Genomic DNA, 24,158 nt, shown 5'->3' with positions numbered 1-24,158 from the left:
GTTATGCACAGATGGCTGAAGACAGTGAGTTTATATATTAAAAAAAAAGATGTTTGTGCTAAGGGACAAGTCACTTCAACTTTGGGAACCCACTCTTAATTATGTTTTTCTGGTTTTTTTTTTAAACAACAGCCAATTGTGGCCATTGAGTAAAATAGTCCATTAATGCATACATTTGTTGTGGCCAAAGTTACCAAGAACTGTACTGAGATGATTTTAACTTGATCTTTTTCAACAGAAGCTATAGACTTCATAGACACTGTTGTTCCAATTGTATGTTTTAAATTTTAAATTGGGTTTCAGAGATGGATCTCTATTAGGTTGTTTTAAAATACAGCTATAAAAGTGTGAAATAAGAATGTTGTATACCCTGGAAATATGTTGAACAAATCCAAGACTTACAATTGGTCTAAAACATATGTCTGTTTGCATTGTTATTTCGATTTGCCTCTTAAACTTGGGAAAGGAGGTGTGCAGTTTTAAATTGGTTTGATCCATAAAATCCACACAGAAGAAGTATACAGGGTTTCATAGATGGAAAGAAGTAACAAACTATGATATGAATGCAAATATAGTATAGCATCTCCTTTGTTTAGTCTCCCAGGTCTGAGTTTTAATGTGTCTTCTTTCCTTTTAATCCATCCCTTTTTTGGTGCCAGAATCCAGATGTAGGGCTAAAGCCTATATGGTACGGACCTAAAGTACTAATTGAGGGAGCAGATGCAGAAACTTTCACAGAGGAAGAAATGGTTACTTTCATCAATTGGGGTAACATTAACATCACTAAAATTAACAGGTGAGAAAACTATTATAGCCATGATGTGGAGATGCTGGCGTTGGACTGGGGTGAGCACAGTAAGAAGCCTTACAACACCAGGTTAACATCCAACATATTTCTTTCAAACACTAGGGGCGCGATTCTCAGCTCCCCACGCCGGCTGGGAGAATCGCGGGAGGGCCGGGCGAATCACGGCACGAGGCCCTGGCACCCCCCGCGATTCTCTTCCCCCCCCCCCCCCCCCCCCCCCCCAAAATGGCGTGTCGCGTTTTTCGACACGCTGCTCGGAGAATCGGCGCTCGCCGTTTCTCACGGCGACCGGCAATTCTCCAGCCCGGATGAGCCGAGCGGCCTGCCGAACCCGACCGGTTCACGCCGGCGCCAACCACACCTGGTCGCTGCTGGCGTGAACAGCGCGCGACAGTTGAGTGTGGGGGCGGAGGGAGGATCGAGCACCACGGGCGTGCTCAGCAGATGTCTGGCCCACGATCGGTGCCCACCGATCGTCGGGCCGGCGTCTGTAAACGACGCACTCTTTTTCCCTCCGCCGCCACGCAGGTTCAAGCCGCCATGTCTTGCGGGGGCAGCGGAGGGGAAGACGGCAACCTGCGCATGCGCGGCTGACATCACTTCGGCGGCGCCGGCCGCGTCATTCCCGGCGCGCCGCTTTAACGCAAGCGTCAAGGCCGGGCTTTCGGGATTCACGCACCGCCGCTCCTAGCCCCCCGGGGGGGGGGGGGGGCGCGGCGCGGAGTGGCCTCCGACGCCGGAGTGAAACACTCCGGCGTCGGCACTCAGTCTCCCGTTGGGAGAATCGCGCCCTAGCTTTCGGAGCACTGCTCCTTCCTCAGATCAGAGGAGAGAACAGTGCTCTGAAAGCTAGTGTTTGAAACAAACATGTTGGACTTTAACCTGGTGTTGTAAAACTATTGTAATGAAGTTTCCTGCCTTATCCCATAGAACCTGACTTCCTGTTAGTCTTTATAAGACATCGAATGATGTGACTGATTAATTATACAAATTTTTATTTGTAGAAATTCCACAGGAAAGATTACATCACTTGAAGGAAAATTAAATCTGGATAACAAGGATTATAAGAAGACAACAAAGATCACATGGTTAACTGAGAGTCTACAAGCTCCATTGGTTCCCACAGTATGTGTCTACTATGAACATCTAATCAGTAAACCTGTCATCGGCAAGGATGAAGATTTCAAGGAGCATGTAAATCGAAACAGCAAGGTATTATTTGTAGTGAACAGCTAGTTATGCTTAACTTCTAGTTGCATGGCATAATGTTAATAAAAAATATTTTAAATTGAAATGTTATTATTAAAACTTCAATGCTATGAATTACATGACAATTATAACAATATTCAAAAATCTCAATAGGAGCTTTTTAATGAGTGTTTGTAAACATTTCATTGCGTTTAAAATCGTGAAAATAAATTGAATTGCTGATTAACAAACTCTTTCCAGAACCAAAGGATCTCATTGGGATTTATTTGTCTACTGGCTACATTAGTAACTCAAACATGTTTTCCCTTATTCTTCAGTGTGGTTGAACAATTGTGATGAAACTGTGCAGTATATTCAATTTGTTGAGCATTAATGCAGTTCAAGATGGCAATTCCTTTTCAAATTCTACCTGTGGTGACAGTGTATTAATATTCTTGTGGTACTCAGTTCCTTGAATTTTGAATCGTATGTACTTCATTTATCGCTGGATAAAAATTCAAAGTGTTTGCAATTTCAATGACTGTTCCCATTGCACAAAGTTCTTGGAGGAATAACGTTTGTCCACAAGAATGGGTTACTGCACCAAGGACCCAATATAGTGGATTCTGTAACTTTGAACTTGAATAATGTACACATGCAAATACAATCACTTATCGACTCGAGTAAAACCAAAAATAGGCGATCCAGTTTTTTGTTCACGAATGATGTGGTTATTGTTTTTTTTTTGAGTGGCTTGAAATCTTGGTTTTTGTTGTAATTTAACATTGGAAATGGTTTGAAGGATTTAATTGGGAAGAATATACTTTGTTTTTCAGCATGAAGAACTAATGCTTGGTGACCCCTGTCTGAAAGACCTGAAAAAAGGAGACATCATCCAACTACAAAGAAGAGGTTTCTTTATCTGTGACCAGCCATATGAACCAATTAGGTGAGCAATTCTGATCAATCGCCTTTTGTAGAAGAAGAGAAATAGTAATCTACTGTATTGCAGTTGAGAAATGTTTAGACTATTGTATAAAGTGCTGCCTTGATTTGGAGCAGTTGAAGTACAAATGTTGCAATATGTAATTTCCTTTTTTCAAGAAGCTATATATCATCATTTTTTTTAAGCTGAACCTATTTTTAGAATGTATATGATGCCAGCCTCATATCTCTTGGTCTTGCTTTAGTCCATTCAGTTGCAAAGAGTCTCCTTGTGTTCTGATCTACATCCCTGATGGTCACACCAAGGAAATGCCAACCTCTGGTTCCAAAGAGAAGAGTAAAAATGATGCAGCTAAAGTGGTAAGAATGGCATTTCAAATGTAACTGAGCATTTGCAAACTTGAGCTAATTTCTAAGATGGGTAAATCACTCCTTCTATGTGTTCTTCAGTATCTGATTGAGTAAAGGACAAAAATAGCTTTGACAAAATGCTTGTCTTTTGAAAAATATCTGAGAGATTTAACAACCTTTGTGAGTTTTACATATTTGCGGGGTAGGATGGGAGAGGGTGATGGAACTGATTCCATAAATTGAGATCTTCAACTTTCATTTCTGTGGTGTTGGTCTTGTTTTTAAGACTTCTCCAAAGCCAAAATTAAATACGATGGCTATTATCAATCCATGGAAACACCATAGCATGAAAAACTGCTATGTTGAATCTCAGTTCTGGGTCCATTAGAGCAGTGCTTCTCAAAGTGTGGTACGAGTACCGGTGCCGGTACTCGAGCCATCGTCTGCCGGTACTTGGAGTGTTTCCAGAAAAGAAAGAGACAGTAATCCTGGATTGGCTTGTTTCGCTTACCGGTCCCTGGCACATTGAAAAAAAAACTGCCGGTACGCCGCATCAGATAGTTTGAGATGCACTGCATTAGAGTATTGTATTCCATTTTCATTTGTTAGACTGCCGTCTCATGGGTAGGGCATCGTAAAGTAAAAAGATACCATGGGCGGGATTCTCCGATCCCCCGGTGGGTCGGAGAATCGTCCGGGGGGGAGGGGGGGCGTAAATCCTGCCCGGCCGCCCCACGATATTCTCCGGCTCCCCAAAAATCCCGTTGATGTGAATCACGGCGCGCGCCTCAGAGAATGTCAAGGACCGGCACGATGTAATGGGCCCTGGGGTCACCCCAATTCTCTGGGCCGGATGGGCCGAAATCCCGTGGTCATGTTGGTGTAAATCAAACCAACTATTTCCCGGCGTCAATGATGACATGTTGTCTATCCCCCTCTCCCCCACCCTCTGTAGGCCATTATGTTTGGTCATCACCCAGCGATGTTGGCCGCTGTGGCGGGAGCCGCACTGCTCCATGTTGCCCTTGGGGAGATGGAGCGTGCCAGGGAGGCGGCGGAGGCTGCCGCAGAGGAGCATGCTGCAGGGAGGCAGGTGGCAGCCGCCCAGGCTGGAGGGCTGCCCGCATGCCAGGAGGAGGAGGAGGTGGTGGTGCCACGGTGACGGAGACGCCCTTGTGTACCGGGTCCTCATGGCCCGGGCATGCAGGAGGGGACTCCGGATGAGCCAGGAAACCATCGCCCATATCTGCCACCTGATGGCACACCTGGTACCTTGTGGCACTGGGGGAGGACACCCTCTCCCCGTGACCGTCAAGGCTACGGTGACCCTAAACCTTTATGCCACAGGGTCATTCCAGGTGCCTAGTGGGGATCTGTCCGACATCTTGCAGGCGTTGGTGCATCTGTGCAGTGACGGACGCCCTATATCCTATTGCGGACCGCTACACCAGTTCCCTGTGGACCGGGCCAGCCAGGATGCCCGGGCAGCGGGCTTAGCTGCCGTGGCCATGTTACCCATGGTCCAGGGGGGGGATCGATGGGATGTTCGACACCGTGCAGCCACCTGCGGATAACGGGGCCATGTTCACGAATAGGAAGGGGACCTATTCCATGAACGTGCGGGTGGTCTGTGACCACCGCATGAGGATCTTGCATGGCTGCACCAGGTACCCGGGCAGTGTACATGACTCCTCCGTATTGGCCAATCTTTCATCCCCACCATGTTCGCGGGGACCCCCCCACACCCCCCGGCTGAGTGGCAGTCGTGGCTGATGACGCTTATACGGAGACCACAGACTGACGCAGAGAACCGCTACAACGATGCCCATGCAGCGACAAGGGGTGTGATAGAGAGGTGCTTTGGGCTGCTGAAGATGCGCTTCAGGTGCCTGGACCACTCTGGAGGGGCCCTCCAGTACCCGTCAGATTGGGTCGGCCGCATCGTTGTGGTCTTCTGCGTCCTGCACGACACAGCCCAGCAGAGGGGGGATGTGCTGCAGGCAGAGGAAGGGGAGGATCAGCAAGACAAGGTGCAGACCTCCCCAGATGAGGAGGATGGGGGCAATGGTCAGGACAGACGGGGTGGACATGGATGGGAGGCTGCCCACCGTTACTGCCTGGGCCAGCGGGCATGGGGCAGGCTGATAGCCGCCTGGTTCACGGGCTGGGGGGGACGTGTGAATCGCCGAGTATGGGCACAGACTGCACACCATAACAAACAGTTCATACACATGCCCTAGCCCCAGAACTAATCTGTGCCCTGCATCCGTGCCAACTTACTCAGTGTCTAATTTTTTGGCCTTTCGTGCCGTATGACTACATCTAGGTGGTTCCCCAGATGGTACAGCAGAACTGGAGGTGGACTCCTGTGATTCCTGCCCTGTGACTAGGGACCCCTTTGGCGGCTGTTTCCTGGGGCGGCCCGGCCTAGATGGGCCAGGCTGTGGCTCGGGCGACTGAGATGGCGAGCTGCCAGCCTCCCCTACAGGGGGACCCGGAACGGGCCCCAGCACCACCTCAGGGTGCCCGATGCCCACCGGCCAACATGGGTTGGGGATGTGAACACACCGAGCACCCGACACCTGCGCTGCCAGTCCTGGAGGCCCGCCCTGGTTTCAACAAGGATCTGCAAGTTTGCAGCCCTGGAGCTCAGGGAGTTGGCCATCCCTGTCTGTGTCTAGGCGATGCCGGCCAACACCTGGGCAATGGCGCCGATGCCCTCAGCGATGGCCTGCTGAGACTGGGCTATGGAGTTGAGCGCCTCTGCGATCTGCTGCTGGCTCTGGTTCATGGCTGCCAGTGAGAGGGCAGCCATGTCCTGGGCCAAGGACGCCGCCTGCACAGAAAGCCCCACACCTTGCATACTGTGACGCATGTCTGACACCGTCGCACCCATTGCCTCCACCGCGGACGCCACCCGTGCGGTGTCAGCCTGGGTGGCACGCATGATCGGCACCACTACCTGCTCCTGTACGCAGTGGACTCCTCCAACTTCGTCTGCAGCTGCTGCAAGCCGGCCATCACCTCCTTCGGTCGTCCCATTGTCCGTGACTGCATCGGATATTTGGGTGGGTGTGGTAACTCCATGAACCCGGGACCCATCTGGGCGGCAGATGGTTGCCTGCGCTGGGCTGCCCTCTGACCGCCTGGCCCCTTGGCTGCTCCTGCCTTGACCTGCTGCACCGGGACAGCTGTGTTGTGCGCACCAGTTAGTGTCCCAGATGCCTCATCGCTAAAGTGCCCAACCGAGGTGAGTATCTCTGCGATGGTGGAGGGTGTAGGAGATAGAAGTGGGGTAATGGCGTGCTCCTTATCCGACCCAAAGTCCGTGGTCCCCATGGATGGTGATTCCTGTCCATCCATCCCCTGTGCGTCGGTGTCCTGGGTCGGCTGCGACGGGGGCCTGTTGCTGTGGCTGCCCTCCTCGGCGTTGGGTGTGGCCTGCTGGCGTCGCCGTACTTGCACTAGATGTGGGCGACGTCCGCCTGGTGCTCCGTCTCTGTCCCTGGCTCGTGGCTGCCCTGGAACGTACTGGGGCGTGTATGCCTGATGGGCCGGGTCTGTCCCCCCTTCCCCCATATGGGGGGGATATGGGGGAAGGGGGATAGGGGGGCTGGCAGTAGGGGGGGGGGATCTCACTTGGCACTGTGCAGTGGGCGGCCATTTTGCCGGGTCTCCGGGGTGGGCATCATTTGTGCAATAACGGCGCGTGCGTCCGTGATGGGTGATGCCGTCGCGAATGGCGTCACGCCACTACTAGCCCATTCCCGGCCTGCGAATTTGCGACGTTTCGGGGGGCCCGACACTGTAGTGATTTGCGCCGTTTTTGGCGCCGGGTTCGGGCCATCGCGCCGATTCACGGAGAACCTGCCCCATGTGTTTCATAGATGACTGGATTGCAAATCATATAAAGTGGTCTGCCCTCTTTGTAATTGAGTCTGTAATCCGTTTAGAAAGAGACCAACACATTAAAATTCTATGTTTCCTGCTGCCTTTTACAGATAGTTATTTACAATGCATAACTTAGCAAAAAAGCTAAAGAAACTAAATGGAAGTTTGTTCAAAAAATTATTTTTATGTTTTAGATTAAAGCTGACTCTGCACTTACAGCTGTATCACCCCTTGCTGTTTCCCCTGCCCCAACATGTGACACTCTTGACCTCGCTGCACTTTACAACAAAGTATCTCAGCAAGGTGAGGTTGTGCGTGAATTGAAGGCAAAGAAAGCATCCAAAGAAGAGGTGGATGCAGCAGTAAAAGGACTTTTGAGCTTGAAGGCAGAATATAAGCAACATAGTGGTATTGAATACAAGCCTGGCAAGCCACCAGCATCAACTTCTAGCCCTGTATCCAAAACCTCCGAATCAACCACTGACAAAGTTCTGTATGACAAGATATCTCAACAAGGAGAGGTAGTTCGAAAACTCAAAGCCGATAAAGGTTCAAAGGTATTTTCTTTGGTCATTTCTAAATCCTTTAAAATAATACTATTTATTTGTCTTTGTTCTGCTACTTAACTTGGGACTAGACGTTTTGTGTAAAATGTCCGTTTCATTGATTGAACTAAAATTTATGGTTCTTCGTTATTGAATTTTAATTTAGCAGGTTCGCCCAGCCTGCCAATTAGGGGCAGCAAGGTATCACAGTGGTTAGCACTATGGCTTCACAGCGCCAGGGTCCCAGGTTCGATTCCCATCTGGGTCACTGTCTGTGCGGAGTCTGCACGTTCTCCCTGTGTCTGCGTGGTTTTCCTCCGGGTGCTCCGGTTTCCTCCCACGAGTCCCAAAATAAGTGCTGTTAGGTAATTTGGACATTCTGAATTGTTTACCGAACAGGCGCCGGAATGTGACGACAGTAACGTCATTGCAATGTAAGCCTACTTGTGACACTAATAAAGATTATTATTATAAATTAAAGGTGTATGTAGAGCTTCTGAAAGCAGCACTCCACTTCCCCTTAAGTTTGGGTGTGCTAAACCAGCAGCCATGAACATTTAAAGCAATTCTCAATGAAAATACACTCCCTTGGGAAATTAAAAACTCCACTGGAAAAGTGATATAGCCATGACTAACAGGAAAAATGAAGCTTAAAAGAGGCTTATGATCCTTCCCAAAGAAGTAGTAAGCCTGAGGATTCAGAATGTTTTAAAAATCAGCCAAGGTTGACCAAGAAAGTGATTGATGGAGAACAAGGAATATAAGGCAAACCGAATCAGAAAAGAAAACATTGTAGAACCTCTTACGAAGTATGTAAAAAGCAAGATATTGGTGCTATCAAATGTTGTGCCCTGTACAGACAGAAACAGGAAAAGCTATTGTTTTAAAAATGATTAATTGCACATGGATGTCGCTGGTTAAGCCAGCATTTATTCCCCATTCCTAATTGTCCTTCAGAAGGTAGTGGTGAGCTGCTTTCTTGAACCACTGCAGTCCTTGTTTTGTAGGAACATCCAGAGTGCTGTTAGGGAGGAGGTTTCAGGATTTTGATCCAGTGGACAGTAAGGGAATGGTGATATATTTCCAAGTCAGGATGGTGGGTGGCTTGGAGGAAGCTTCCAGGTGGTGGTGTTCCCATATATTTGCTGCCCTTGGTCTTCTAAATGGCAGCTCTCATGGGTTTGGAACATGCTGTCTAAGGAGCCTTGGTGAGCTCCTGTAGTGCATCTTGTAGCTGGTACGCTCTGCTGACAGTGTGTTGATGTTTGAGGAAGTGAATATTTGTGGATTGGGTACCAATCCAAGTGGGTTGCATTGTCTAGGATGGTGTGGAGTGTTGTTGGAGCTGCACTCATCCATTCATGAGGAGAGTATTCCATCACACTTCTGACTTGTGCCTTGTAGATTATGGACAGGCTTTGAGGAGTCAGGAGGTGGTTCATTTCCTCTAACCTGTTCTTGTAGCCACAGTACATATATTACTGATTCACTTCAATTTTTGGGGAATAAAGAAATGGCATCAATAATGAACAAGCATTTTCTATCTGTCTTTAGGTGAGAATAGACAAAGAACATATTGTAAAGTGTGGGCAATAAAGGATATAATGTGAAAGAGCAATTTAAAGTAATTGATATTAAAGAAAATGCACTGGAGAAATTAAGGGAACTAAAAGTTGACAAATCTCATGGGCCTGATGGCCTCGGCTGTTACAAGATTCAGTGGCAGACTGAATTATTTTTGATCTTCAAAATTCCTTAGTTTCTAGAATGGAGTCGGTGGATTGGAAGGAAACGAATATAATCCCATTGTAATGTATACTTTAGAAAAAATATTGGAGTCTGCATGTTTTCCCCCATCTCTGTGTGGGTTTCCGGTCTGCATCACCCCCACCAGCAAAATCGATACGGGAGTATACTTTGTGGACATGGGAAAAGAAAGAAAACTCCTTCGCTCTTGGCAGTCCGAACCTCCATGAGTCTACACCCCCTCCCTGTCCTTGAACCCCCCCCCCGTCCGCAACTATATTTCCTGTCTCAAAAGACACCCGCTTATTGATTAGGATCGCAAATGTGATGAAATACCGACACCCAGTTCAACATATGTGACAAATGAACAGACTTTAGGACCTTCTGTTGAAGAAAGGAAGCAGTGCCTGGTTTGTACAAATTCATATTCCAGAACTGAAACTTAAAGGAATAGTAGTTTGTTTCACATACACTTTATCTTTGGGACACAGTCTTAGAATCCAACTCCGAGTGAAATACTTGCCCGACCAACCCCTTCCTCGGTCTACTCTGATCCATTACCCTCAGGTTTGTCTCCTGCAGCATTGCCATGTCTGCCTTCAACCTGTACAGTGAGTTTAAGGAGGCCTCTTCACATGCAATTTTCCAAATTGATTTTTTCTTTTCTATGAACTACAATTATTGGTTCTATTTCTATAACAAAATACAAGGTGCAAACGATTTTCGATTTAGATTGATTGTCATGTGCACCGAGGTACAGTGAAAAGTATTCTGCGTACAGTCGAGGCTGATCATTCCAGACATGAAAAACATAGGATGTATGATAAATATGCAATGTAAATACATAGACATAGACATCGGGATATGTTATTGGAGTTCCAATGCCAGTAAACCTTTGCATTGCTGTGTACATCTGTTTATGTTTATCGTGTGTTCTGCTTACGTCTTCCTGCATGCTTCCTATGCTTTATTTTACAGGATAAGATAGATGAAGCAGTAAAAGCACTTCTAGCTTTAAAAGTGGAGTATAAACAGAATACTGGTGTAGAATACAAACCAGGGAAGCCACCTGGTGCTGCAACAGGGCCAGCAATTCCACCCATCACCTCTATTGAAACCTCAGGACTTGATAAGAAAGCACTACACAGCAAGGTGGCAGAACAAGGAGAAGTTGTACGCAAACTTAAAGCACAAAAAGTTTCTAAGGTAATGCCTCCAGATTCTATTAGCTGAGGAAGAAATTAGCAGCCCTTCTTGTTTCAGATAAGATTTTCAAAAAAGTGCCCACCCTCCCCGTTTCAAACCGGGGTGAGTATTGTTCAATATTGGAGGTTATGAAGGCAGTAAAATTTATTAATAAAATTAAAACATTAGTATAATTATATTGAAATTTAGTGTGCAAAATTATGTTAGAAGGATGAAACTGCGTTGTGTTGCTGAGATCTTAAAAAAAAATCTAAGCATTTAGGTAATGTGGTTCCAAGTAAACTAGAGTCAGCACTGATAAACTGACTGTCATGTGAGAGTACCTTTAAGAAATGGATGTTTAGCGAATAGCTGTAGTGGATGTACCTTTAAGAAATGGGTGTTTATCAAATAACTGCAGTGATGTCAGTGTGTGGGTGGAACTGAGCTGTGACTCTGCTTATACTTTTGCTTTGAGCAAAAACATCTGGTGTGTTTTAGTTTAGTTTTGGAGTTGAAGAAGCTGCAGTTACATCAAGAACTGTTACATTGATCTCTCTCTGCAATCTAAAGACTGTCTCCATATAATTTGAGAATTTCAAAGTAATAACTGTTTCTGTAGAGAACCTAAACCTGCTGTCATTTGAGGATTTCAAAGTAATACTTGTTTCTGTAGAGAACATAAACCTGCTGTCTCTGTAAAAAGGGTATTTAGGCTTTATGGATGTTGTTAGCAAAGTTATGAAGGGTTACTTATAGAATATTATATCTGTGGAGATTATTAGTGTTGATAGTTGTTAAGATGTTTACTGTGTGTTTATAAAGTGTTAACTGGATTCATAAGTAAACATGGTTTTGTTTTAAAAGTTCTTTAGATTTCTGTTACATCACACCTGTAAATGCAGGCTCTTGTGCTCCCCATAACCACAATTTATTAAAAGTCATGGGTCAGGTGAACTCTATGATACACTTTGGTGTTCTCTAAACCCTGGCCAATAACACTGACAGACATTACCATTCTTGGACAGATAGGTTGAAACACATTGCTTTGAGTAGATTAAAGGGAGTTTTATGTTGCACATAACTGATGATCCTGCGTAGATGTCTCTTTTCCCCAGCCTGAGTAAATGGAAAACTATATATTCCAGTGAATGGCTGTAATTAAATGCACATTATACTTTCATGCAGTGGGAAATTATCTAACTTTTTGCACATTTCAAATTTGGTTTAGTTATCCTTCTTGTAACCCCATTCTATGAATTTCTCCAGGCGGAAATCGATGCTGCTGTGGCTGTGCTCCTTGATTTGAAGGGCCAGTATAAAGCTTTAACAGGAATAGAGTATAAACCAGCTGCAGGCAGTGATGAAGAGAACAAAAACAAAAAGGAGAAACAGAACAAATCTGAGAAGCAGAATAAGGCTGAAAAACCTGAGGGGCACAAGAAAGATGCAGCAAAAGAACCGGAAAAGGGATCAAGCAATGGAGGCGCAGGTGAAGGCCAGGGGCCGAAGAAACAAACCCGGTACATAAGCATTTAAAAACTTTTATTCAAAACTTTTTCATTTAGACAAAATAGTATAACAAAATATACAACGGATGCTTCGGGGTACGGTATAAAAACAACATAGTCAACAGTTAAGAACACATCCAAACTAACCCCCAACAATAAACTTTAAAAAAACCTTATCTGACGGTGACTGACTCTTTGAAAAGGAAATTAATGGCTGCCATCTCTAGGTAGGACCTCTCTATAGACTGCCGCATGGTATATTTGACCGTCTCCAAATGTAAAAATTCCATGCAGTCACCCAACCACGCCGAGGCACTGGGCGGGGTAGGAGACCTCCACCTAAGCAGAACTTGCCTCCGGGCTATTAACGAGGCAAAAGCAAGGATATCCATTTTCGCCTCCATTTGCCGTACCTACAGTTCGACGATAAGAATCTCTGACTTAGTTAGTGTTAAAGAAGGAGACCCAAAAGCTTAACATCTTGGGACACAACCAGAACATATGAATAGGATTAGCCGTCTCCCGAGAACACCGTTCACAGCTGTCGTCAATCCCCTCGAGGTATAAGAACCCCCCAGCCACACCGAGGCACTTGGTGGAGATGGAGACCTCCACCCACCAGTACTTGCCTCTGGGCAATCAGTGAGGCGAAGGCCAGGACATCTGCCCCGTGCCCATCTGCAACTCCGGCAAGTCTGACACCCCAAATATGGCCACTAAAGTGCAGGGCTCCAGCTAAATCTTCAGAATCGCCGACATGGTGCTAAAGGAGCAGACCCAGAAATCTATAAGCTTGGGACCAGACCAAAACATGTGCGCATGGTTTGCCGGACCTCCGGAACAGTGCCCACATAAGACCATAAGCATGATATCAATTTATTGACCCTCCCAAAAAAATATTCCCCAGATCCAAACAAACAAAATGGTTGTTAACAGATTTAATTTATATCCAGAAAAGGAGCCAAAGCACCACAGTAGTTCTATTATACCACCCATAGTGGGAATCGGGCCTGCCACACAAAGTGAAAGGTCATCAGCTTATAGGGACACACTATGCTCCATCCCTCCCCTAATTATTCCCTTTCACTGGCCCGAAGCCCTGAATATGATGGCCAAAGGCTTTATCGTCAATGCAAATATGAGGGGGGGGAGAGAAGGGCACCTTTGTCTCCCCTATTTGATAGAAAGAAACCTGAGTTTGTGGTTTGGTGCGAACACTAGCCGACGGAGCCTAATACATAATATTATTATGTATAATAACGACAGGCTTATCCATGACACAAACTTGAGCCCCAACCTGTCCAAAACTGCACGAAGATATTCCCATTCTGTCCTGTCAAATGTATTTTTGGCATCTAACTAGGAATATAAAACATGAAGTATGGACTTGGTTCAGTTATTAAGAATGTTTTTATTTGTCAATTTTTAATGTTACCATCTTGATTGTAGGTTGGGCCTAGAAGCTAAAAAAGAAGAGAATCTAGCAGAGTGGTATTCACAAGTAAGTGTTTTTCTAATACCTTTTTGGGTCATTTGTATTTGAATTATTATAAAAAACATTTTAAGTTAGCTATAAATTGGCATTTTCTGCAGCCCTTCTTCCTTTACCTCTTCACCCAATTCTTTGGTCAGGAATCTTCCCACCCCATGTACAATGGACCCATTTATCCATCCAGTGTCTGCCTGGACCCCTCCCTCTTGCCCTCTCTAGATCTTTTCTTTGAGAACTGCTGGTGTGACATTGGCCCCTCAATTCCTCTGTTCCCCTCCCTCACTCTGAAGTATTTCCCTCTGAATTGCAGCATTCAATTATTTCAGATACAACCATAATATGGTCATTAAACCTGCAAAATATGATGTTGCTGGGCGTACTGACATCTCCCTATTATATAAATGTCAGCTCTGTGACACATCCTGTGACCTCTATCAGACCATGACCCCACCACCAAACATCAAGCCATTCTTTCCATGACTGTTACTGACTTCATCTTCTCCGTCCCCAGCCCTCCCATCCGAAAAAGTCTCCCAGTCCTGAACAGCCTGTATCTCCTCTTGTAAGATCCACAAATAGGACTGCCCCATTAGGCCAATTGTTTCACATCCTACCCTGCTGGTTTCATCCTCTGTCCATTGATTTCCACAACTACCCTGACTAACTGAAGATCCTTAGACTCCATTTCCTGTAAGGTCATGATTCCTTTCTTCCAGTTTCTTTTTCTTCCAAATCTGAAATCGGGTTGGATGATGCAATATTCCATACTAGTGCTCTAACATCTCTTCCTTTTTCCTCAATCAAGGATTCTCACCTCACTGTGCTTGACCGGTCCCTCGACCATGTCCTTGCTATTTCCTGTAGTCTGTTCTCACCCCTTCCTTTCATTCCCCGCAACCAAGAGCGGGTTCCCCATGTCCTTGCCTTCCTCCCAACTGGCCTTCCTATTCAACAGATCAATCACTGCCACCTCTAGTGCAGTGCCACCACCAAACACAACCTCTCTCTTTCTGCTTCCTGAAGGGACCATTTCCTCCGCTGCACTTTTCCATACAAGTGCAGGATGTACCACCTCTTCTTTTACTTCCTCTCTCCCTCATTGTCAAGGTCCCAAACACTGGGGATAATTTCCGTTCTGGTGCTGTACAATGATGCTGCCTTCTCCACAGAGCATTACTGTGTGAAGGAGAGATGAATAGTAATGTCATCAGAACACCCAAGTATCCAATCACTTTAAAGGACTTCTCACAGGCACACTAACAGGAGACAAAAAGCAGTAAAACAAAATTGCTTCTAAGAATTTTCGCATAGAGCTAATTAAAACTTGGAATATACGCACAGGGTAATGTAGAGCTATGATATTCTGAAGAGATCTTTTCAAAATAAAAGTTAACTTAAATCTATCAATGAATCATTTAACTGTACTTTCAAGACCTGAAATTATTTCAGAACCGGATCTGTTCGTTTAAATTCTATTAATCAGATAGTTATTCAAAACCCAGTTACACCTGAATGAAAAAGATGTGACTATTTCGGGTGTTTCGAATGGCGTGGGAAAATTGGAATTATTGCTGATTTTGTGATAAAGCTGACTCTTGTGGAGGTTAAGAAGGGTGCAGTCTGGAAGAGCTTTTGAGTGACCAACTCCAGGATTTCCATGCTAATCTTGCATGTCCTGAATTTGCAACATTGAAATTCTAATGTAAGATCATAGAACTGAAATATTAAATTTGTTTCTCTTTCCACAGCTACTGCTAGTCAGAACTGTTGAGTATTTCCGACATTTTTCAGTTTTTATTTCAGATTCCCCAATATCTTGCAGTATTTTGCATTTGTATCCTGAAGTTGCAGTCAGTTTCAGAGAAGTAATTACAATGAACACTAATAGTTTACAGTCAAAACATTTCAAACCCCATGCAAAATCCAGTCCAATATTCTTTAATGTTAAGACTTGTAAGTTAAATTATTTAAACCTAGCCAACATAGAAACCCTACAGTGCATCTTGCCCATTGAGCATACACCGACCCTCTGAAAGAGAACCCTACTTAGGTCAACTCCCCCTGCCCTATACCAGTATCCTTATAACCCCACCAAACTGTTGGACACAGGAGCAATTTAGAATGGCCAATCCACCTAGCCTGTACATCTTTGGACAGTGGGAGGAAACCGGAGCTCCTGGAGGAAACCCACACAGACACAGGGCGAAAGTGCAAACTTGACACGGTTGGAATTGAACCTGGGGACCTGGTGCTGTGAGAGCAGGGCTAACCACTGTGCCACCTGCCACCCAATGTTTTAATTCTAAATATCCTAAATGCAGAGTTATAATAGCTATCTTGGTAACTTGGAGTTATACCTAAAGTTTGATTTGCACTTCAGAATATATCGATGCTTTAAAAAAAAAAAAAATTTCAAAGTTGTTGCACCAATCTAATGGAAAGAAAAACCAACGCTGTTCTGTAATATTTAGTCCTATCTGCATTTTTGTGACATTTTCCTCCTCTGCTACTTTCCGTGTCCTTTGATTTCTGGCTATAAGTTTGCTATTTAACCATTAAGTGTAAGTTCACAGGAGAAAGAGAGTGAAATTATTTCTGTGGTTACTGTGCCAGTAACCCAGCAGAGTGGATTGCCTGTCTGTTGTAAAACACTCTCACATCCCTAATCTTTATTTAATTGACTGTAATGGAAGAAAATTGGATCGATTTGTAGTGAATGGGAAGTCTGATTTTCCAGGTGACCATCTAGAGAGAGATGTTAAAATTTATCCCCTATGGGTTTTCAGACTGTGAGCTGATAACACTAAGATATTGCTTACCATGCCATTAGACATCTATTACTAATATGTCTAAAAAGCTGTCACAGGGAAAGCTTTGACCAGAGATTAGTATGATGATGAATTTATAAAAATATATTTGAGATTATGGTGGTCTTTTCTAAAGAAAGCTCTGTGTCCATGATTACTTAAATGGGGGAAGGTTACTAGAAATAGCTTGTCATTGAGAACTGAGATAAAAGGGTGTTGTGTTGATGCATTTGTGATGAGCGGTTATGGTGAGATTGTATCTAAAATTTGCATTGCAAGGTAAGTGGGAACTTGACCTTTCAGCTATTGAACTTCAAAGGGGAGTTTAGAGGTGACGAGGAATGTTTACAACATACACAGGTTTATCGGTAAACCAGAAAAGGCATATTAAATTTCATTTTCAATGCATTAAAAAATGTTTTTAAAAGGGACAATATAGTGTGGCCAATCCACCTACCCTGCACATCTTTGGGTTGTGGGAGTGAGACCCACATAGACACTGGGAGAATGTGCACATTCCACACGGGCAGTGACCCGGGGCTGGGATCGAACCTGGGTCCTCAGCACTGTGAGGCAGCAGTGCAAACCACTGCCCCACCGTGCCGCCAATATAACATTTTATTGACCAAAAGTAGAGATGAAAGTTGAAGTTTTCCAGTCGCTCCTGCTGATGGGATCTTCCGGTCCTGCCGGCGGCGAGTCTTCGCCGCAGGTTCCCTAGTGGCAGAGGGCATGAACAATGAGAAAACCTGTTGATAATGGTGGGACCAGAAGATCCTGCTGCTGGCCGATGGTGGGTCGTCTCTGCAAAACATATTGCCGAGTATGGGGGTGGGGCAAATCCTGCACAAAAGAGGAAAACCTGAAAGATTCTTTTGTTTGCAAAAGTTGATTGCAAAGAGATGTTTGAGGACAATGGAACCTGAGATGAAAGGGAAAGAAAGATATATATTTTTACTGTTTTTATTCTCCATTTTCACATTTTCCTTCAACATTTACACCCCACCCACAAACAGTAAACGGTAACAAATACAAAATCAACCCCCTTAACAATAACAACGATTCCATCCTCCCACCACCTCAAACAATGGCCCAACTGTCAATATATGCATCCAATAAAACAAACGCTCACACGGTGGAAACAAAAGACAAAGGAGAAAAAGAAAAAAGGGTCCGGGACTGCCCATGGTCACCAGAGAGTCCAACCCCCCCCCCCCCCAACCTCAACCACACATACACACTCAACACCGTCCAACCTCTGAAAGAGTACCGTACGTGATATCCAAGGTCTGTAAAGCCCCGCCCTCCAACTCCTCCCGTCCACTGCCTCTTGTAAAACTCCTCCCACCAACCTCTGTTCCTCCCCCCCCCCCCCCCCCCCCCCCAACTTTCCACCCTGGCTAGACCACTCGGACTCTGTTCTGCCAGGCTCTGATGGCCGCAGCCCCTCCCCCCACCTCACTCCCTTTCACTGGCCAGCTTAAATCGGCCAGCGTGGAGGCCCCCGCCCGGGTCCCTTTTCCCCCTTTCCCGGCCCTAGGAAAGCCCAGAAATCCACTTTTAGCGCGCACACCCCGCATGTCCACCTACACCCCAAAGAGCCCTCACTTCGAGTGAAAGTCCCATCACTTCCCTTGTCCAAATATATACAACATTGGCTCCTTTAGCCCATACACCCACACGCAGTGAAACAAAAAAGAAGGAAATACTGTCCTCCGATTACATCGGCACATGGCCATTTCTCAGTTCTGCCACAGTCCTTCTGCCTTCGCAAACTCCTCCGCTGCTTCCGCTGTTCCAAAATAAAAGTCCTTGAGCTTATAAGTCACCCTCCGCTTCGCTGGATATACAATGCCGCACTGCACCGTGTTAATGTACAGTGCCCTCTTCACCCGGTTGAAAGCAGCCCGCCTCCTCGCCAGCTCCACCGTAAAGTCCTGGTATACACGTATACCAGCTCCAGCCCACTACACCACCCGCTTCTGCTTGGCCCAGCACAGTACCTTCTCCTTCACACTGTACCTACGGAAGCACAGAGTCACTACCCTTGGCGGCTCATTCGCCTTTGGTACAGGCCTCCACGACCGATGAGCCCGACCCAGTTCATATCTGGATTGATCCTCCCCCTCCCCCAATAGTTTCGCCAGCATAGCGGCAAAATACTCAGTCGGCCTCAGCCCTTCAACTCCTTTGGGCAGCCCCACAATCCTCAAATTCTGTCGGCTGGATCTGTTTTCCAGGTCTTCCATTTTTCCTCGCAGATCCTTATTAATCTCTATCACCTTCCGCATCTCCTTCCCCATCGAAGTAAGTTGATCACCGTGCTGCAATAATGTCTCCTCCACTTCCTTCAGAGCCTCCCCTTGCTCCCGCACCTCCGCCACTGCGCTCGTCACCGCCGTCGTCACTGGGGAAATCGTCTCCTCCACCAGCACACTCAAAACCTCCCTCATCGCCTCCAAGTGTTTTGTAAACTGCCTTTTGAATTCAGCAGCCATCACTTTAGTTATTTCTTCAGCCGTAGGCAATGCGGCCTCCTCTGGTGCTCCAGCCTCCTTTTTCCTTGGTGACCCCTCCACTCCCCGACAGACCTTCAGCTGTTTTTTTAACAGCTGCTTTCTTGCTGATTTTCGACACCATCTTTTTCTGTGCCTCCTCTGTGCCTCCTCTGTGCCTCCTCTGTGCCTCCTCTGTGCCTCCTCTGTGCCTCCTCTGTGCCTCCTCTGTGCCTCCTCTGTGCCTCCTCTGTGCCTCCTCTGTGCCTCCTCTGTGCCTCCTCTGTGCCTCCTCTGTGCCTCCTCTGTGCCTCCTCTGTGCCTCCTCTGTGCCTCCTCTGTGCCTCCTCTGTGCCTCCTCTGTGCCTCCTCTGTGCCTCCTCTGTGCCTCCTCTGTGCCTCCTCTGTGCCTCCTCTGTGCCTCCTCTGTGCCTCCTCTGTGCCTCCTCTGTGCCTCCTCTGTGCCTCCTCTGTGCCTCCTCTGTGCCTCCTCTGTGCCTCCTCTGTGCCTCCTCTGTGCCTCCTCTGTGCCTCCTCTGTGCCTCCTCTGTGCCTCCTCTGTGCCTCCTCTGTGCCTCCTCTGTGCCTCCTCTGTGCCTCCTCTGTGCCTCCTCTGTGCCTCCTCTGTGCCTCCTCTGTGCCTCCTCTGTGCCTCCTCTGTGCCTCCTCTGTGCCTCCTCTGTGCCTCCTCTGTGCCTCCTCTGTGCCTCCTCTGTGCCTCCTCTGTGCCTCCTCTGTGCCTCCTCTGTGCCTCCTCTGTGCCTCCTCCGTGCCTTTGACGCCTCCGTGGACCCTGGGACCAGGCTTAAAGCCCCGAAAATGCCGTTATCGAACGGGAGCCCTCCGTTGCGCGGCAGAAAAGAAAGATATTTAAAATGTTTAGTTGTGTGGGGAAATGTCCTGTGTGAGGAGAAGGTGTGAAAGTTGTGAATTTGAAACGGCCATCCAGTTTCAAGCCAGAAAGTCTGTTTTTCAGAAACCAGGTTACATGATCTAGAAAAATGTAGAATTTTGCTTTTACCCATTGATTTGTAAAATGATTACTCTTAAATTGAGAATCATTTGAGCTCATTTGCAGCAAATCGTCTGACAAATGCAAATTGTGTAAATCTTAGAAGTCATGCAATTATTTTTTTTTTATGAACCTAGGTGATTACGAAGTCTGAATTGATTGAATATTATGATGTCAGCGGCTGCTATATTCTCCGACCCTGGTCCTATGCTATCTGGGAAGCTATCAAAGAGTTTTTTGACCCTGAGATTAAGAAACTTGGCGTGGAGAACTGTTACTTCCCCATGTTTGTGTCTCAGGCAGCCCTTGAGAAGGAAAAGGCACATATAGCAGATTTTGCCCCAGAGGTAAAAATATAAATATATTTCCTTCTGAAGCCACTTGAAATCCAATCGCTTTGTGTTTCTTTTGAAGACATATAATTGAGCATTGTGTTCTTTAAAAGATTTGGCATGATTCCAATTTGAAAGATCTGAATTGTTACTTCTGTGATTGTGTGTAAGATTGCCAAATCTTACACAGAGATTCTCAGTCGAGAGTTGATTGTGAAAAAGAAATCTATTGATTTGCCTATCGTGCAGCCACTTGTTGATTATTTGAGTGGTATAAATTCAAGTTCTGTTGGATTTGATCCAAAATACGATCCTGTTTCTTTCATTTAAAGATTGTGTGAAATACGATGTATAAAATACAATATTCTAATGTGAATAGAGTCCAGTGGTGCATTTGGTGGAGAAATATTGAGTAATAATAAAATCTTTCTGTTTTGGTCCATGGAGAAATTAATTTTATTTTTTCCAAAATAAGGTTGCTTGGGTAACCAGATCAGGAAAAAACAGAGTTAGCAGAACCGATTGCTGTTCGCCCAACGAGTGAAACAGGTAGGAAATAATTTAATCAGGAATTTCTGATCATGGCTTACTGATTTCAAACTGAATGGATCTTGTAGCTATAAAGAGAGAGAGAATACATTGAAGATGATCTTAGCATGCCGAGAACCTCAAAGGGGTTCATCCAATTAATGTATAGCCATTGTTATATAGATGAATGCAGAAGCTTGTTTCCACCAGATTCCTCAAACTGCCAATCAGATAAACTACCCATTGATCTTATTTTAGTATTTCCATTTGATGTTGGAATTTTAACCCCACATTTCCTGCTCTTTTCCCTGTCCCTTTCAAATAGTGCCATACTTGTGACAACAAAAGGTTATTATTGTTATTATCTTTAATATTCACCTGAACAGATAGGAGCTTGTTTTCAAATGTACGTGAAGCACAGTGTCACCTACAAAGCAGCTCCTCTTTAGTAATGCATTGGAGTGTCTCCATGAGAAATGGAGTTCGGCTTGAATGCATTCTTTTAATTTACAATCACAGAACTTGTCACTGAGCTCATTGTTTGCCGACTCCAGAATGAGCTATCCACTTGAATGCTCATTCTATTTTAAACTGTTTATTTTTCAAATATTCATCTAATTTTTTAAAAAGCAATTGTTGGATCTGTTTCCACAACTGTTTCTGCTAAGACATTCCATTATCCTTGTGATCACCTACATAAAATTTTTCCTAACCTTCCCCTCTTTTGGTGGGTGATAAATTTATGACCCGACTCGCCAATCTGGTGTGGAGCCGGAGGACATTGGTAGGGTGTTAAAACGATTACTTCACATCTGTCTTCACTTGCGGGAAGGAGGATGTAGATACAGAATTCGGGGAGAAGGACTGTGAGATTCTTGTAGATTTTGACATTGGGAATGAGGTTTTGGTGGGCTGAAAAGTGGACAAGTCCCCAGGTCCAAATGAGTTGTATACCAGGCTGCTGAGAGAGGCAAGGGAGGAAATTACAGGGGCTCTGACCTAAATTTTGAAATACCTCTTTGGCCACAGGGGAGATGCCAGAGGATTGGAGGACGGCTAATGTGGTTTGACTTTTCAAGAAGGGTGGTAGGGATAAACCAGGGAAGTACAGGCCAGTGAGTGTCATCAGTCAGTGGTAGGGAAACTATTGGAGAAAAATTCTGAATGAGAAAATTAATCTCCACTTGGAGAGGCAAGGTTTGATCAGGGGACAGCATGGCTTTATCCGAAGGAAGTCTTGCCTAACTAATTTGATTGAATTTTTCAATGAGGATAGTGCAGTTGATGTATTTACATGGAGTTAGCAAAGTCTTTGATGGGGGCCCACAGGGGTGTCTGAAGAAGTTATAAGCATACGGGACCCAGGGTAACTTGGCATTTTGGATCCAAAACTGGCTTAGTGGTAGGAGACACAGGGTGTTGATAGAAGGTGCCAGGGGGCTGGTTTAGCTCAGTGGGCTAGACAGCTGGTTTGTGATGCAGAACAAGGTCAACAGTGCTGGTTCAATTCCCGTACCAGCTGAGAATTCTGAATTCTCCCTCTGCGTACCCGAACAGGCGCCGGAATGTGGCGACAAGTGGCTTTTCACAGTAACTTTGTTGCAGTGTTAATGTACGCCTACTTGTGACAATGAAAATATTATTATTATTGTTATTTTTGTGTCCAGTGGTGAACCATAGGGATCAATGTTTGGTCTCTTATTGTTCATGATATATATAAATGACAGAGATGAGAATGTGGGGGGAGATTATAAGTTTGCTGATGACACGAAGATTGTCAGGTTGGCTAATAGTGAGGAAGAAGGTCTTGGTTTGCAGGAAGATATAGATGGGTAGTCAGATGGGCAGATCAGTGGCAGATGGAATTTAGCCCTGAAAGTGCAAGGTGATGTACTTTGGAAGGAGTAACAAGACAAGGGAGTATTCAATGCATGGCAGGTCACTAGGAAGCTCAGGAACAGAGGGATCTTGGGGTGTTGGTTCATAGATCCTTGAAAATGGCAGGACAGGTTTAAAGGGTGGTTAAGGCATATAGGACACTTGCCTTTATCAGTCGTGACATAGATTATAAGAGAGTGGACGTTATGTTAGAGCTATACAAAAATGTGGTTAGGCCACAGCTGGAGTAGTCTGCAGTTCTGGCTGACTCACTATCGGAAGGATGTGATTGTGCTGGAGAGGCTACAGAGGAGATTCACCAGGATGTTGCCTGGCATGGAGCATTTGAGATATAAAGAGAGGCTGAATAGACTCGGGTTTTATTTATTTTAGAGCAGAGAAGGCTGAGGAGTGACCTGATTATGGTGTATAAGACTGAGGTTGAGTATGGACAGGGTGGATAGGAAGCGGCTGTTCCCCTTGGTTGAAGAGTAAATAATGAGGGGGCATAACCTTATGGTGAGAGGCAGAATGTTGAGAGGATATTTGAAGAAAATTATTTTTAGTTAGAGAGTGATGGCAATCTGGAATGCACTGCCTTGGAAGGTAGTAGAGGCAGGAAACCTAGTACCTGCATGAGCACTTGAAATGTCATCGTAGCCAAGGCTATGGGCCAAGTGCTGGAGAGTTGGATTAGTGTAGATTTAGTGTTATTTTGTTGGTGCAGACTTGATGGGCCTCTTCTGTACTGTATGACTCTATAATCAATCGGTGGAAATATTCTTTTCAAATTTACTTTCTCATAATTTTGCTAACATCTATAAGGTCTCATAATCGCCTTAATGTGAAGAGCCCATTTCCTGTAATCATATAATTTGTCATCCCTGATATTTTCTTTGTGAAATAAAAACAGAAAATGCTGGAAACATTTGAATTGTCAGGCAGCATCTTGAAGCAAGGACTGTGGGGTTAATGTTACAGGTTGATATTTTTGTCAGAACTGGGAGACATTATAAGATGAACACTTTATAGGAGAAGCTGCCTGTGTTATTGCGAAGGCCTAATTCTGTCCTGTTTGTCTTCATTTTGTCAGTCATGTACCCAACCTATGCCAAATGGGTGCAGTCACATCGTGATTTACCAATCAAACTCAATCAATGGTGCAACGTAGTGGTAGGTATTGAAGGCAATATTTACATGCATTAATGTGTATTGATGCTTTTATGTTACATTCCAAGTAGGAATGTAGAAAACCTAGTATGAATACTGAAAACGTATAAAATTCAGAAATAAGGAGGCATTATAAAGGAACAGAATATCCACAGCAAATTTGTCCAGATCTTTCGTCTCCTTTCAGTAATTAATGAGAATCCACCATTGTAGGAGCCTGTGCCCACCTACCTCTTGGCTGGATGGTGCATGGCACAGAAATGAAACCTGGAAT

The 24,158-nt window shown here is 45.2% G+C and overlaps 1 protein-coding gene across 1 annotated transcript in view; it reads left to right on the top strand.

The window, feature by feature from the left end:
* Positions 1 to 24,158, top strand: part of eprs1 (glutamyl-prolyl-tRNA synthetase 1) — a 130,761-nt gene that overhangs the window by 76,736 nt on the left and 29,867 nt on the right. Inside the window, 12 exon segments of the mRNA XM_038811972.1 lie at positions 660 to 796; positions 1,813 to 2,020; positions 2,833 to 2,945; positions 3,187 to 3,301; positions 7,378 to 7,740; positions 10,453 to 10,680; positions 11,929 to 12,182; positions 13,620 to 13,671; positions 20,114 to 20,323; positions 20,784 to 20,807; positions 20,809 to 20,857; positions 23,808 to 23,887. Coding sequence (XP_038667900.1) covers positions 660 to 796; positions 1,813 to 2,020; positions 2,833 to 2,945; positions 3,187 to 3,301; positions 7,378 to 7,740; positions 10,453 to 10,680; positions 11,929 to 12,182; positions 13,620 to 13,671; positions 20,114 to 20,323; positions 20,784 to 20,807; positions 20,809 to 20,857; positions 23,808 to 23,887 — 1,833 coding nt within the window.

Source organism: Scyliorhinus canicula, chromosome 1 (assembly GCF_902713615.1).
Source record: "Scyliorhinus canicula chromosome 1, sScyCan1.1, whole genome shotgun sequence".
NCBI classification, from domain to species: domain Eukaryota; kingdom Metazoa; phylum Chordata; class Chondrichthyes; order Carcharhiniformes; family Scyliorhinidae; genus Scyliorhinus; species Scyliorhinus canicula.
Note: the sequence above shows the minus strand (reverse complement) of the source record. Positions and strands in the feature narration are given on the sequence as shown.